The sequence below is a fragment of the Rhinatrema bivittatum genome, chromosome 3 (genome assembly GCF_901001135.1).
Source record: "Rhinatrema bivittatum chromosome 3, aRhiBiv1.1, whole genome shotgun sequence".
Lineage (NCBI taxonomy): Eukaryota > Metazoa > Chordata > Amphibia > Gymnophiona > Rhinatrematidae > Rhinatrema > Rhinatrema bivittatum.
The window spans coordinates 108410010-108425690 of NC_042617.1; the positions used below are offsets into that span (position 1 = coordinate 108410010).

The window sequence follows — 15681 nt, forward strand, 5'->3', positions numbered from 1 at the left end:
ATCCCTTCTTCTAGGAACAGTTTAAAATAAACTGTTTGACTGCCCTGTGATGTTTTGATATATTTGACAGGTGTTTGGAATAAAAGGTTTATAATCTCTTTTATAAGCTGGATATGAGTGTTATTTTTCATAATAAAACTTTAAATTTCTGTATTCGTTTCAAATATTTGGTAAACCAGTTTAAATCGGTAAATTATTTTAAAAGCACTATATACTTAGGGGGTCATTTTCCATCCCTTTTCGCGTGCAATAGCTAGATAGGGGCGGAGTCGGGGCGGCGTCAGGACCGGAGGAGGAGTCGGGGCAGCGTCGGGGCGGACGCCGCAGAAACTTCGCTGGCGGCGAAAAGGTAAGACCCCTTATCGCCGCCAGTAGCGCACCCAATAGCACCACCTTTCACAGTGGCGCTATTGGGTGCGAAAGCCGGCAGCGATAACACCGCGGTGGTGCGATTGCTGCTGGCTTTCGCAGGCCCGCTCCCCCGCTTCGACCCCCCCCCCCCCACCCATTACAGCGTGATTCACAAACCTTTGCGACATTAGAAAATCCAGCCCTAAATTAGTTATAATTTGCTATTATACATATGAGAAAATGTGGATTTTAGTTTTTCATTCATTGACCAGTCAGTGAGTGGCCAACCAAGAGCTGAATTAGCACATATTTGAATCTTGTGTGCAGTAGCTCTAATCATCAGGGTTACAACCATGGATACTGTCCATTCACACAACTTTCATAAACACTCATAATTTAGTTACCTTTCATACTTAAAAAAAAAAAAAAAAGTTATATAAAACTAAATCTTACAAACATTCACCTCACTCATTATGTTTGGAGTTTCTAAAGCCAGATGTTAAGAAATTTAAATATCAATGAAGCCTGGAAGCCTGCAGGGGAATGCAGAAGCACATTTTAATGATTAAACTGATTACTGAATAAACCATAATATAAACATAAAAAAATGGAAAGCTGGGTTGGGGAAAAAAACTAAAATCACAAAAATATTATAAATGCGTATTCTGCCTTTGATTCTGCCATGATACCCTTCCTATATTTCTAAACTTGTCTAATTATATTTTAAGCTATTTAGACTATTAAATTTAGTTAAAAGCAGATTTCCTATTTTCACAATCACATGACATCAGCGAATAAGAATGTATGTGACATTGTAAAATTTGGTTCAGTGTGCAATGAGCATCAAGCAAACTTGAAAGTGTGCCTTCATATAAAAAAGGACAAATAGTTCTGCATTAGCGGACGGCCTAGGAATAAAAGGGATCAAAATCAAAGTACAGTGAAAGGGAAGTCAATGAGGTACTTGGGTTATCATAGAAGGGTGAAAATGCAAGACTAGATTTAATTTAAGGTTTCCTTACCGTGTTACCTTTTTTTTTCAGTGGAGAATAGATCATCAGTAGCTTACAGGTTTTCCTGTGAAGGAGAGGCTTCTGACTCACTAAGTGAAAATCTTTGTTTTTTAAGTTATCTGAGGCCAAGTATAAAACTTGTCTATATTTGGATTATTGTGTGCCTTTTTAGGGGAGGCTGCTTTAACCTTGGTCTCACAATTCCAAGTCATTAAATATTTGAGCATGCTACACCAATACCTCTTAATCCAGATGTAACCTCAGTTTTTGAAGTCTTCACTCCTAAAGAAATAACCGCCAGTTCTTATTTACTTAACCCTATTCTGTAGACGTAAACTTTTCATGAAGACTGTAATCTGTAAGCACCTGTATTTATTATAAGAATTTGTATTTACTATTTATATTTATTATTTAGCTATTAACATTGTTCTGTTACCACTTGGTACTATTTCTCTCCTTTACCTCAAACTCTAAGTTCCTACTAAGTTAGCCATGTTATTTATACCCAATCGTTGGATGTAATTGTATATTTGTTTAATTGTTCAATCTGTTTGATGTAATTTTCTGTTCCTTGTTCTGTGTAAACCGAAGTGGTATGCACTAGTGCATGAACTCCGGTATATAAAAGCCTTTAAATAAATAAATAAATAAATAAATAAAAAGGGGCCAAAGGCATTAACTCTATACACTTTTGTCTAGAGTTAATGCCTTTTATAAAAAGAGAGAAAACATTGTTAATTGGCCACGTTTCTTGGTTGGGGCTGATTATAGCAACTGAAATGCATTAAGATGTGATTTTCAGCTAGTTTGGCCACCAAGCACATTTTGGAGTACAGCTCCACAATGGAAAAGAAAAGCTCCAAATAAGTGAATATCAGGGAAAAATTATTTTTAGCTGATGATTTCAACTGTTTAAAGTGATTGTGGTCCCACTTCGCAAAAGCAGTAGCAGGGAGGAGGATGGAAACTGCAGGCCAATTAGCCTTTCCTTGGTGGTGGAAATATTAATGGCGAGACTTGTAAAGGAAAGGATAATGAACTAACTACAATCGAGTTGCAGGGTTCAGAGCAACATGGTTTTAGAAGAGGAAGGTTCTCTCAAAAAATGTGATTGAATCCGATTAATTTTTTTTATTGATGATTGGAGAATTGACTCATGGAATAGCATTCAGTGTGATTTACGTGGATTTCAGCAAAGCTTTTGATATGGTCCTGCATAGAAGGTTCATCAACAAATTGAGAAGCTAAGAGTGTGCCCCAAGGTGGTGGAACGGATTATAAATTGGCTAAATGACAAATGTCATCAGGTAGCGGTAAATAGAACCTAGTCTGAAGAGAGAAAAGTGAATAAGTGGAGTTCCTCAAGGATCAGTACTGTTCAATAACTTTGTGAGCAATATTGCCAAAGGATTAGAATGTAAAGTTTGTCTTTTTGTAGATGATACTAACATCTGCAACAGAAGCAGTAAAGAAAACAAGAAATGATCTAGAAAAGCTCGAGAAGTGGTTGAAGGTTTGGCAGCTGGGATTCAATGCCAAGAAATGCATTTGGGGTATAGCAATTCAAAGGAGCTGTGTGTGATGGGTGGTGAAAGACTGATGTGCACCAAGTATGAGAGAGACTTCGATATGATAGGGTTCAACAATCTGAAGGTAGCAAAGCAATGTGACAAAGTGGTGGCTAAGGCCAGAGGGTTGCTGGGTTACATGTAGAGATGGCATAACTAGCAGGAAAAAGGAAGTGATAATGCCCTATACAGGTCTTTGGTGAGGCCTCACCTGCAGTACCTTGTTCAGTTCTGGAGATCATATCTCAAAAAATGAAGTTACTTACCTGTAAAAGGAGTTGTTTGATGGACAGCAAGATGTCAGTTCTCATATATGGATGATGTCATCCAACAGAGCCTGGCATGGAACTTTGATTTCAGATTCTAAACGTTTTGAGCACACTCTACTAAGCATGTGCAGCTGTAGCCACCTCCCTGCCTCCTAAGCAGGGCCCCTCAGTCCATGATGAAACTTGGGAAAACCAACTCCAAGGGGGAGGGAAGGAGGCGGTCATGAGGACTGACATTCTACTGTCCGTAAGAGAGCCTCTCTTACAGACTAACTTCATTTTCTCTGAAGACCAGCAGGTTGGAAGACCTTACCATATAGGTGACTCTCAAGCTATAGGCTGCCTCAGACAAAAAGGGGAAAAACATAACAGTGCCAAAGGCCCTAGTGTTTTGGTTGGCAAAAGGCCAACCTTATATAATCTGTTTTTAAACCCCCCTCCCCTTCTCTCTCTCTCTTTTTTTTTTTTTAGATAGTCTGACTAATAACTGGTCCTATGAGAAAATGGATTTGGATTCTACACCTCAAAAAGACTCTGTAGGACAGTCTGATTTAAAATACAGTTTTACCTCAGGAACCCTTGCCAAAACAGGGGGGGGGTGTTGTGAATGTGTAGCAAAAATCCTGCTTCACTGCTTCAAAACAAACACAATCAGATGTCCAGCAAAGTGGATTTTGACATGCTCCACTATACCCAGGTCCTCCTGGATAAAGGAAAGTGCATAAGTAATTAGAAAGAAAAATAGAGCTCTTGGCAACAGACCTTATGAATTTTTTGATACAGAGAAGAAATCTGAGTAGACTATCTGGGACTTTAGAGCCCCCCAGCAGGAAGCTGCAGATTACTAGTATCCAAAGATTAACAACAGATTTCCTGTACAGACATGCATGATGCTAGTCAGTGACGAGCAACATGTATATCCAATGTACTTGGAAAAACTTCAAAGAAGTTGAGAAAGACACCAGGGTCACCTACTCCACTTGTTGAGTAACCATTAATAAGAACCTGACCTTCCAGGTCAGATATTAAGGTAACAAGATTGTCCAAGCACGCAAGACTACCAACCATTGGCATCATCATGCTCAGTACCCACGACACAGTAGAATGTGTCAGCAGTGATATTAGAGTGCAGCCCACCCCATTTAATGCACATGTGAGGCCATCCTTTGACAGACCTAACTACCACATGGTAGGATAAACACCAATTTCACTTAAGTGAAAATGCAACTCATCAGCCAACCAATGGACATGTGAAAATGCGAACATGATTCTGACAAAACAGGGAAAATGTTTGTAGACCTTTTCTTAAAGCCATATGTTAAGACTATTTCTTCTCACATCATGGCTTCTCCCCTGAAATACTTTCTGGATGCCAGAGGAATAGAAGATATATAAGTAGACAGATTTGGATTCTGGATTGCAGGGATAGAGAAGCAACCCCTAAGCTGTAGAGCTCAATGTTGGGCAACTGTACTAACTCCCTGATGAACTTCCACTCAGGAAGTTTCCAACAAGTCTGTCTCAACTGATAAAATCCATGACCTATGGCCATGTAAAATGAGAAATTCAAAGAAAATCTAATACAAAACCTAGACTCCAGAGAAAGAAATCCAAAAACCTCTCTGTTACTGAAGCACATATTCTTAGATAGAGGAGTACAGTTCACTGAACGGTACTGGCATTCTCTCTGCATAATGTTTTGCATTACCCTCGACTACACAATGGCCTACCACCTGTAACGCAACAAACAAGCAGAGCAAATCAACTGTACCCTCAAAACCTTACTTCGCTGATATGTTAACGAATGCCAGGACAACTGGGCCACTCTTTTACCTTGGGTTGAGTTCTCCCATAATAACTATGTCAAAACAACCATGGGCTCCACACCCTTCCAGCTGGTTTACGGGAAATAGCCTCTGCTTCCTCTGCCATTGCTTGTGATGGTTCCATCACCAACAATTCAGCTCTCCACACAGGAATTGCATGAACTATGGGACTGGACTAATCAACTGATTGAGAAAACCACCACCTGGGTCAAGAGAATGGCAGATAACCATAGGGGGCCAGCTCCCCAATTCAAGATAAGGGAAACGATTTGGCTCAGTACCCGCCACTTACATCTACAACTTCTATCAATGTGCTTGGCACCATGCTTAATTGGGCCTTTTTCTGTGCTGTAGCAAGTGAGCCCGGTCACTTATCAAGTAAGGCTACCACCCATATTAAAAATCCATAACATGCGCCACATTTCACTGCTTAAGCCAATGTATTTTCATGGGTTTCCAAGTGCTGCCTGAGCTCCAAGAAATTGTTGCTGTTAGAGATATATACGAAGTCCAAGAAGTACTGGATTCCCCGCAGAGGGGAAAAAAGTTTGAGAACCTAATTTCTTGGAAAAATTATGGGCCAGAAGAAAATTCATGGGAGGCATCCTCCAATATCTTGGACACCAATTTCTTGAAGGACTTTCATCAACAGTAGCTAGAAAACCCAGAGCCTCAGGGAGGGGACTTAAGAGGGGGGTACTGTTACACCTGGCAGTCCATGGGCAGCTCCCACAAACTGCCGCACTCACCCTCCTGGCCGGACTGTCCCTCTGGCTCTCATCGCTGCCAAGCTCTTCAGCCCTCCTTGCAGCAGGATGCTCCACTCTGACGTGGCGAGTCGCTGATGAGCAATGCTCTCCTTAGCTGTGCACATGCCCTATGTCATTCCATTTAAAGGGCAAATGATGGGAAAACCCCCACGGCACCCACTGATGACTTCAACATGCTCTGGACTAAAAAAGGCCTTTGCTGTCTCTCCATCTCCACCTTAGCAACAGGTCCAGCTACACTTTGTAGTGCATGTTGCTTCCCAGTGTCTTGTCTTCGCTCCAGCCTTGTCCAGCTTGTCTTCATTTCTGCTCCAGTTTGCCTTCACCTTCATTGTCCACTTGTTCCTGTCCCTGCCTGCCCTGCATATCCATCCTCCTTCTCTTCCCTCAAATGGATACACAGTTTGACCTCAGCTTGAACCATGGATACGCTTGTCTGCTACCTGCCACTGACCAAATCCTGGACCTTGGATACACCTGACTGCTGCTTGTCTATGACCCTAGCTAACCACAGATCTTCTCTTCTGTCACCAGCAGAGACCCCCTCCTAAATCCTGCCAGCCCCGGCACCCAAAGACTCAACCCGAGGGGGGCGAGGGCTGGTACAGGTGAAGGTCCTCATGGGTCTCGCCTCACCTGGGTCCATCTGCCGATGACAGGAATCTACAGGTCTCTTCCCTGCAAGTAGAGTCAATCTCGTCTCAGTTGAAGGGTCCATAGACGCAACACCATTTTCCTCATTTTTTAAAAGTTAAATGCTGGTGCAGAAGATTTCTTTAATGTATTCCCTTTAATTGTTAAGACAAATTTGATTATGTTGTGAGCACTATTGCCAAGTAGCCCCCAACACTGTTACCTCTCATACCAAATCCTGTGCTCCACTAAGAACTAGGTCTAAAATAATTTCCCCTCTTTTTGGTTCTTGTACTAGCTGCTCTATGAAGCAGTCATTTATTTAATCTAGGAACTTTACTTCATTAACATATCCTGATGTGACATTCACCCAATCAATATTGGGGTAACTGAAATCAGTCATTATTACTGTGCTGCTGATTTTGTTAGTTTCCCTATTTTCTTTTCTGTTTCTTCATTCTGGCCAGGAAGACAGTAATACACACCCATTGCTATTGTATTCCCCTTTTCACCTAGAACTTCTGTCTATAAAGATTCAACATGCAGTTTGTTTCTTCAAGAGGTTTTATCCTGTTTAACTCAATGATCTCTCTAATATATAGTGCCACTCCTCCACCAATTTGATCCATCCTATCATTTCCATCTTGTTTGGTATCACAGTGTCCCATTGGTTGTCCTCCTTCCACCAAGTCTCTGTGATGCCAATTATATCTACTTCATCTAGTGCTATACACTCTCTCTCTCATCTTAGTTTTTAGACTTCTAGCATTTGTATACAGACATTTCAAAGTATGTTTTGGTTTGTATTAAAAACCTTATCTTGGTCTGCACCTCTAAATAAATGCCCAAGGTTTGTCTCCCTTAAGCCCCCCCCCCCCCCAATTTTTCTTGGATTACATTTATGTTGGGGTATACTTTACAGGTATACTGTGCCTAGATGTCTCTGCAGCACATATAGAACATGCAGGATGCACAAATCAAACTGCTCTACACCATGTTTTGTGGATGATTATTCTTCCAAAATTTACTTCGCCTGTAAGCAATGATCATGAAAGGAAATAAAAATGTGAGTTGCATATAAGCTTGAAATCGGGATGAGCTGTATTGTATCACACATTAAGCTGGCATAATTGTATCTGTATTATACTTTGTGGCTTTTTTACGTTAAAGCTGTAATGTTCCATATCTCATTTTCATATAACTAACAGAGAAAAAAAAACCTTCTTATCAGTTGATAGGAGTGATTTGGAATCTTTCTGCTCTATCAGCTCTTTACTTAAAGGCACTTTGTCCATTTTAGCATTTATTGCAACTTCTCTACTGGGATGCCCTAATTTTCCTGTTCTCTTGGTATCCCTTCAAAGATACATCATTCTGAACCATGCACTTCTGAGTGACTGTCAACCTTCCCCCATCATCTAGTATAAAAGCTGTGCTATCTTTTTAAAGGTTAGTGCCAGCAGCCTGGTTCTACTCTGGTTAAGGAGAAGCCCATCTTTTCGGAAAAGGCCCCCTCTTCCCCAAAATGATGCCCAGTTCATAACAAACCTAAAACCCTCTTCCCTGTACCATCATCTCATCCACACATTGAGACTCTGGAGCTCTGCCTGTCTCTGGGGTCCTGCACGTGGAACAGGTATCATTTCTGAGATTATTACCCTGGAGGTTCTGGATTTCAACTTTTTACTTAAAATCCTAAATTTGGATTCCAGAACATCCCTCCTTCACTTTCCTATGTCACTGGTACCCAAATATACCAAGACAGCCGGCTCTTCGCCAGTACTATCTAAAATCCTATCTATGTGATGGATGAGGACTGCCACCAGGGAGACATGTTATCAGGCGATCATCACATCCACCAGCCACCCAGCTATTTGCCTTCCTAATAAATCACCAACTACAACTTCCGTCCTAACCCTTCTCTCCTGAGCACATGCCCCTGGAGACATATCCTTGGTGCCTTTAGGGCAGGTCTTAGCTACAGAATTGCTTCCTGCCTCACCAATGTGATGCTCTCCTTCCAGGTGACCTTTCTCCTCCAAGACACCACAGAGATTGCCAGATTGGGGGTAGGACTGCACTACTCTGTCCCTGAAGATCTCCTTTCTATACCTCTCTGCATCCCTTAGTTAATCAAGGTCTGCCAACCTAGCCTGCAGATCCTAGCCCTCATTTTCTGAGGGCTAGGAGTTCTTTGCACCTAGTACACACATACTTGTCCCCAGCTGGGAGATAACACAAATAGCACTCAGTATCCCAGCTGGGAGATAACACAAATAGCACTCAGTACAAAAGACTGGAAAACCACCCTATCACTGTTGGACTACTGTCTCCATCTTAATTATGTTGATTTGTTAAAGAGTTAAAATTTCTAAGGGAGTAGGGATGTAAAGCTAAAGTACTTTTAGTTTATTGATTTATATTTGTCTCTCAAAATACTATTTATTTATTTAGAAGTTTTATATACCGATATTCATGTAAAAAATTACATATCACTTCAGTTTACAGCAAAACGAGAAAAGCATAAAACGAATGCATTACATCAAAACAAAGGATACTGGTAATTGGGATCAACGGTGCAAAAATACTAGGCTCTTCCTGAGAGCAAGAGAATAAAAACCGCCGTGTCATGTTACTACAAGATTAACACAGTGTCGTGTTACTAAGGGACATAACAGGGGGAGATAAAAGCTAACATTGCTAGGAAGATAATGTCAGGAAGGGACAAAACCGGAGAACAGGGTACTAATGGGCCAAAGCCCAGAGTACCCGGGGGATGGGATAAAGGGTGGAGACAATAAACCAAAAGGAGGGAGACAATTAAAAGCGTAATCTGCCTGCAACGCTGTGCCTGGTTCGGGGAAGGAGATGCTAAACTGAGAGCTAGTCCAGATAATAAGCGTGGTGGATTAATGGATTGATCATCTGCACTAAGGAGGGTTAAACTGAGAGCTAGTCCAATTATTAAAGTGGTAGAATGCTGGATGGATCATCTAAAATTAAGGAAAGGCTTGACCGAACAGCCAAGTTTTGAGTATTTTTTTGAAGGTTATCGGGCGTCGTTCTAGCCGGAGATCTGGTGGGAGAGCGTTCCACTGCGGAGGGCCAGCTGTGGAAAGAGCTCGTTTCCTTAGTGTGGTTTTGGCAGGGGGGGGCATAGAGAATGTCTCTATAGGCAGATCTCACCGGTCTAGAGGGTATGTGGGATGAAGAGGGATATTAAGATCAAGAGGAGTGAGATTGTGAATGGCTTTGTGTAGAACCATTAGGACTTTGTACATAACTCTAAATTTGATTGGAAGCCAATGAAGGTTCCGCAGGATAGGTATAGTATGTTCTCTTTTATTGGTCTTAGTCAAAATCCTGGCTGTAGCGTTCTGCAACATCTGCAAGGGTTTGATGGTGTTTGCTGGGAGACTGAGAAGAAGCGAGTTGCAGTAGTCTATTTTTGAAAAAATAATGGATTGAAGAACTGTGCGGTAGTCTTGGAAGTGGAGGAGTGGTCTCAGCCTTTTTAGGACTTGTAATTTAAAAAAGCAATCCTTTGTGGTATTATTGATAATTTTTTTTAAGTTAAGTTGATTGTCCATGACGACTCCGAGGTTCTCACATGGGAAGAGAGGGATGGTTGAACGGTGGGATGATTGTTGGAAACTACATAGTTGTCATTCTGGGAAATGAGGAGTTCAGTCTTGTTGGTGTTAAGAATTAAATTGAGGCTTGAGAGAAGGTGGTTGATAGATAGAAGGCAGTTGTTCCAGAAGTAGAGGGTTTTGTGTAGAGAGTCAGTAATCGGGATGAGTATTTGCACATCATCGGCATATATGTAGTGAGTTAACTTTAGCTTGGAAAGGAGCTGGCAGAGCGGGAGCAGGTAAATGTTGAAGAGGGTAGGGGATAGGGAGGAGCCTTGAGGGACTCCCAAGTTTGAGCTGAAGGGTTATGATTCTTTGTTGTTGATTTTGACCTTGTAGACTCTGTTGTTGAGGAAAGACTTGAACCAACTAAGTGCGGTGCCCTTGATGCCGATGTCTGCTAGCCGATCCACGAGAATTGTGTGGTTCACCTTGTCGAAGGCGGCTGATAAGTCGAGTAGAATGAGAAGACAAGGTTGTTTTTTTTCCAGACTCAGGAGTATGGTGTCTGATAGTGAAATTAAGAGGGCTTATGTGTTTAAAGACTTACGGAAGCCGAACTGAGCTGGAACTAAGATTTTGTTTTCGTTCAGATATTCCGAAAGTTGCTTATTGACTTTCTTTTCCAAGAGTTTAGAGATGAATGGAAGGTTGGCTATAGGGCGGAGGTTGGCCGGGTCGTCAGGTGACAAATTGGGTTTTTTCAGTAGCGGTTTGAGAATGGCAAGTTTCAGGTGTTTTTTGAATTGGTTTCTGCGATGGCTGCTGATGATTGGGATTGAGAAGGTGCGCATACTTGGGTCTTAGTGTAAGTGTTGATAGCAGGGGGGGGAGAGGGAGAGGGGGGACCAGGCTGAGATGAAAGAAGGAAGAGAATTAATGAAACCGGACTTAAGTATAGAGGGAGGGCGCCCAAGTGCAGGTTTTAGAGTCAGGCTACTTACTACTGTCCTAAGGTGCTGCACTAAGGGGTGCACAAAGGGGCAGGCCCCTTTGTTGCGCTCCTTCGGTGCGTGACGCCAGGTAGACGGGCTGGGGTTTAAATCCCCCGCTCGACGCTCTTAGTCGATGTAAGACGCGTGCCCTCCCTGATTGGCTGCTGCTGAGGGGAGGTGGAGAGAGGAGCAGCCTCATGGCCGGCGCAGGAGCTGTCTGAGGTAAGTGCAGCAAATTTGAAATGGCCTTACCCTGACGGGCTTAAGCACCGGTTGCGCAGGCCTCGGCTGCGGTCTCCGTCTCTTTCGTCTGCGGGTCCAGTCAGGGCTCAGCGATGGGAATAAGGACGCCGGGTAGACGGGCTGGGGTTTAAACCCCCCGCTCGATGCTCTTAGTCGATGTAAGACGCGTGCCCTCCCTGATTGGCTGCTGCTGAGGGGAGGCAGAGAGAGGAGCAGCCTCGTGGCCGGTGCAGGAGCAGTCTGAGGTAAGTGCAGCAAATTTGGAATGGCCTTACCCCGACGGGCTTAAGCGCCGGTTGCGCAGGCCTCGACTGCTGTCTCCATCTCTTTCGTCTGCGGGTCCGGTCAGGGAATACTACAATTAATTTACTTATATCTACCCAGTTACCTACCTTATTGACTCTTGTTTTGAATTAAATACCTTCTGTATAAAATACATAAGCAAATTTATACTAAGGCGCTTTGAGGAGTGCACACCTAATGGCAGGCACTTCTGGTCCTCATCTGCTGCAAGTGCTGCGGGAGCCTCTGGAAACTAGATCTGTGGAACCTGATGCCTGGATTCACTCATGGTGACCTATGGAGTTCTCTCCCAGGGGCAGCTGGGTAGTGTATGCAGACGAGTCTCCGGTACTCTTCTGCTGCTGTTTTTGTCTGTATCTGGGGTAATAATTTAGTGGCACCAACAACACTGAACTTATCAAATTAAGAAGGATTTGACTTTATTAAAGGTGTCAGGGAAGCACACAGATATTATCTGGTCCCTAATAATGTCTGAGTTAAGATGGAAGAAAGCCAGAAGCTTAAAAGGAATTTAAAAAAAAATCAATGAGGTGGGTGATTTCAAGAGAGCCCTGGGTGGTGGATAGGGAAACACCAGGGTATAGGTCACTATTGGCACACAGAATGCATTTAACAGACGTGTTTACACATTTCAATATGGGTTTGCAGAAGATGCCTAATTCGGGAATCGGGTAGTGAGGTACCTGGGTCAAAGAGGTGTCACTGGATCCTCCTGGTGGTAGGAGCTGGTACTGGCAGGTAACATTGTTTTGCCTAAAAAAGTAGTATTAAGGTGCTGATATCATTGGATCACCTAAGGCAGTGATACTCAGGTACTGAGACATGTGGTGTTTGGGTTTGGTAAAACATAGTAACATAGTGAATGAAGGCAGATAAAGACCAATATGGTCCATCTAGTCTGCCCAGCAAGTTTGTTTTCTGCTTTTTGCTTTTTTGTGTGTAGTAGCAACTGTCGCTCTATGCAGGCTACACCCAAGCTTTCTGTTAAGAGTGGCACAGGCACTGGCACACATTGAGAATGTAGGCCTATTTAAAGTATGGTATGGTTCAGACACAGCCCTTGGATAAGGAAGGGTTGAATAAAGAAAAGGCATTAAGCTTCACACAATATAGGTGGACTGGGTTATAAAAAAAAAAAAGGCATGCAACTCCATAAAATATGGGCAGCTGAGGCAATAGAATCAAGATGGAGAGGTAACTACATAATGCAATGTTATTCTTGAGAAATGTGCCACTTTCTCGCACACAAAATGGTCTGAGGCAGGCCATACCACCATCTCTAAGGTTTGATCACAAAGTCAAGCTCCGTCTTCAAATGGATACAGTACCCTCTGGTGCTGGTGAGATACTAAATTAAGAAGTTTTGTCTGAGGTAAAGCTTTGCTGGCAAATTTACATATTACCCATAAATAAAAACTGTGGCATTAATTCCTCTCAGAGAAACGGTGCTTTGTATATACCGTAACTCTAGAATTATATGCAAACCCATAGTATTATTCTTCTTCCCTCACTATCCCATACTGGCCCTTAACAATCAGTTCAGATTATCCACAAGGCATGGTTTATAATTTTAAAAATGAAGTAACAATTTAAGACTAGATGGCTAATCCATCATATAGTTTGTTACCCCCAAAAAGAAGCAACTCCCTTTCACAACCGGATATTTTGACAAAGCTGACATATAGAATGACAAATGGTCAAATCCATACAAAAGCTAGAATGGAATAACCTTTACCACTTGCACAACACGATTTCTCTTTCCTCTCCCTCTAAGAAATAAAGTTAATCATTTTCTGCCTGACAGATAAAAGTAGAGAGCATTTTTCTTCACCTGTTTTAAAGTGCACACTCTCTTGTTGCTGGAAGAGTTTGTATCCAGTTCTGAAAGCCTAAAGATACCATGTTTTCTATCGTGTTTCTAATATAAATCAATGAAGAAATTCCAGCTTCTCTTGAGAGATAGATAGTATAATTCATAAACACTATCACCTATCAAGTTTTGCCTCACAATTAGTAAAATGTCAACACCTGAAAACAATGGTAAACTGTAAGCTAGTTGCACAGATTTTAAACTATTTTTTAAATTATTTCTGTATTCACTTGTACTAAGCAAAAAGCCTGAGTGAATTCAGACTTTAAACTGCACACATACAGCTAATTAAACATTTATTAAGCAACATGCATTATCAACGTTTTCCTCAGTGCCATGAAATGTATGTGTGTGCTTAATATATATTTTGAATCTCTTAAAGAGAAAAGCAGCATAAAAGTGGATTTACAGAATCAAAGCAGCAGAATTTTTCTGCAGGCCGTACTAAACATTGTTACAGGATCAAGTATTAGGCCATTATAAAATGATATTAAAAGTTACAAACATTGAACAAAAATAAAATAAATCTAAGATTTATTTGAACTATAGTGACCAAACAAGGCCAAAATGTCAATTAAAGTTAATAGGCAAGTATTGCATGTATTTTACTGGGTTTTTTTAAAAATACTTTATTGGCATTTGAACATTACATGAATAAAAACCAAGAAAAGAGGAGTTTACCATAACAAACCTATAAAGAAATAAACAAGAAAATTACAAAATCAAATACTCTCACACTCTAGCCCACTTCACAGTGGAGCACTTAGAATAAACAAAAACTAAAGAAAATAGAAATTATCCTAATATACAGGTTTGCTAATATGCCTACTATTACTATTTCTATTAATATCCCCTAGCCAATCTTTTGCACACTCCCAAAAGTATTATAGAACTGAGGATTTATCTAAAATAAAGGTTTCCAAGTGAGCAGAGTCGATGAAGACATATTTGTGTTATCCAGGTGAGTTGACATTTGCATGGGTAATTGCCAGGTTCTTGTGGCCTGGTTTGGCTTCTGTTGGAAACAGGATGCTGGGCTTGATGGACCCTTGGTCTGACCCAGCATGGCAATTTCTTATGTTCTTATGTTCTTGTGAAACTTCAAGAAACAATATGCTCCTAAGGAAAGACTTTACCTGAAAAAAAGGTCTTCTACATGAGTGTGCTTTCTGAGAAACATCAGAAAGATCTGTACCTTATTAACATAGAAAATAGCATCTTTCTAATAAAAGACTGTCATAATGCTAGGTCTCTATCTAATTCTGATTTAAATGCAATAACCAAAGTAGCTCTAGTAGGAATATTATCCTGAGAGTCTTGTAAAAAGGTCATCAGGTTAGAGCTATCAAATAAAATCAGGATAACCATATACTGCCCTCCTCTTTGATGTCTTTATTCGAATCAGGGATATAAAAACATCCCCATCCTGAGAAATATGTAGAATCTCACTAGTATATTTCTTAAAAGAATTCACGACTGGAAATAAGTTGGATTTAGGAATATTTAAAATATGGAGATTCTTAGCTCTCATATTATTCTCAAGAAACTATATTTTATAATATGCAGAAATAAGCAATCCTTCATGTTAGCAGTTAAGCAGGATTGAAGATTAGTGACTGAATTATACAAGATGACACACTGCTTCTCAAGATTATCAATTCTATGGTCTAATTCAGTTAGTTTAGAGACAGTACCCAGAGAAAAAGAACACAATTGATAAGCTGTTTGAATCAAGAAGACTCAGTCTGATGTCTTTTAGTGTAATCTCAAGAGTCAGAAGTGCTTCTTGTGACCCTCATACTACCTAGATCTGACGGTGAATTCACTACCTGAGGCATTAAAGTACCTTTTGTTAAATCAATAGATCCCGAACTAGAACATTCTTAGTCCATCCCAGGACCAAGTGAAGCATATGAAGAGAATGTAAAAATATCAGCAGGATGTTCTGATCCATTTGTAATTGCTAAAAAAAAAAAAAAAACTTATGTACCTAAACTGCTGAATTTCTGCTTCCAAGTTGGTACGTTTTACTTACACAAGTCTTTTAGTAAATTTCCTATTTTTTTCCTAATCTCATTGGTGTTTCCCTTTCCCTCTGAGCCCTGGCATCTCATCCCTCTCCGCAGGGGAAACACCCTGCAACCATGATTCCCTTGTGGCTGTCTTAAGTTGGACCAGGCTAAATGCCTAATCCTGGACTTCTAAGGAGAGTCCAGGATGTACAATCCTTTTCAAACTGAACTAAAAATGCCAGGTCACAAATCT

General features: G+C 41.1%; 1 protein-coding gene across 1 annotated transcript in view; it reads right to left on the bottom strand.

Moving 5' to 3' along the window:
- The window catches only part of KIF16B (kinesin family member 16B), a 742061-nt gene that overhangs the window by 453194 nt on the left and 273186 nt on the right, over positions 1–15681 (bottom strand). The window contains 2 exon segments of the mRNA XM_029596778.1: positions 14098–14107; positions 14372–14552. Of these exon segments, the coding sequence (XP_029452638.1) occupies positions 14098–14107; positions 14372–14552 (191 nt within the window).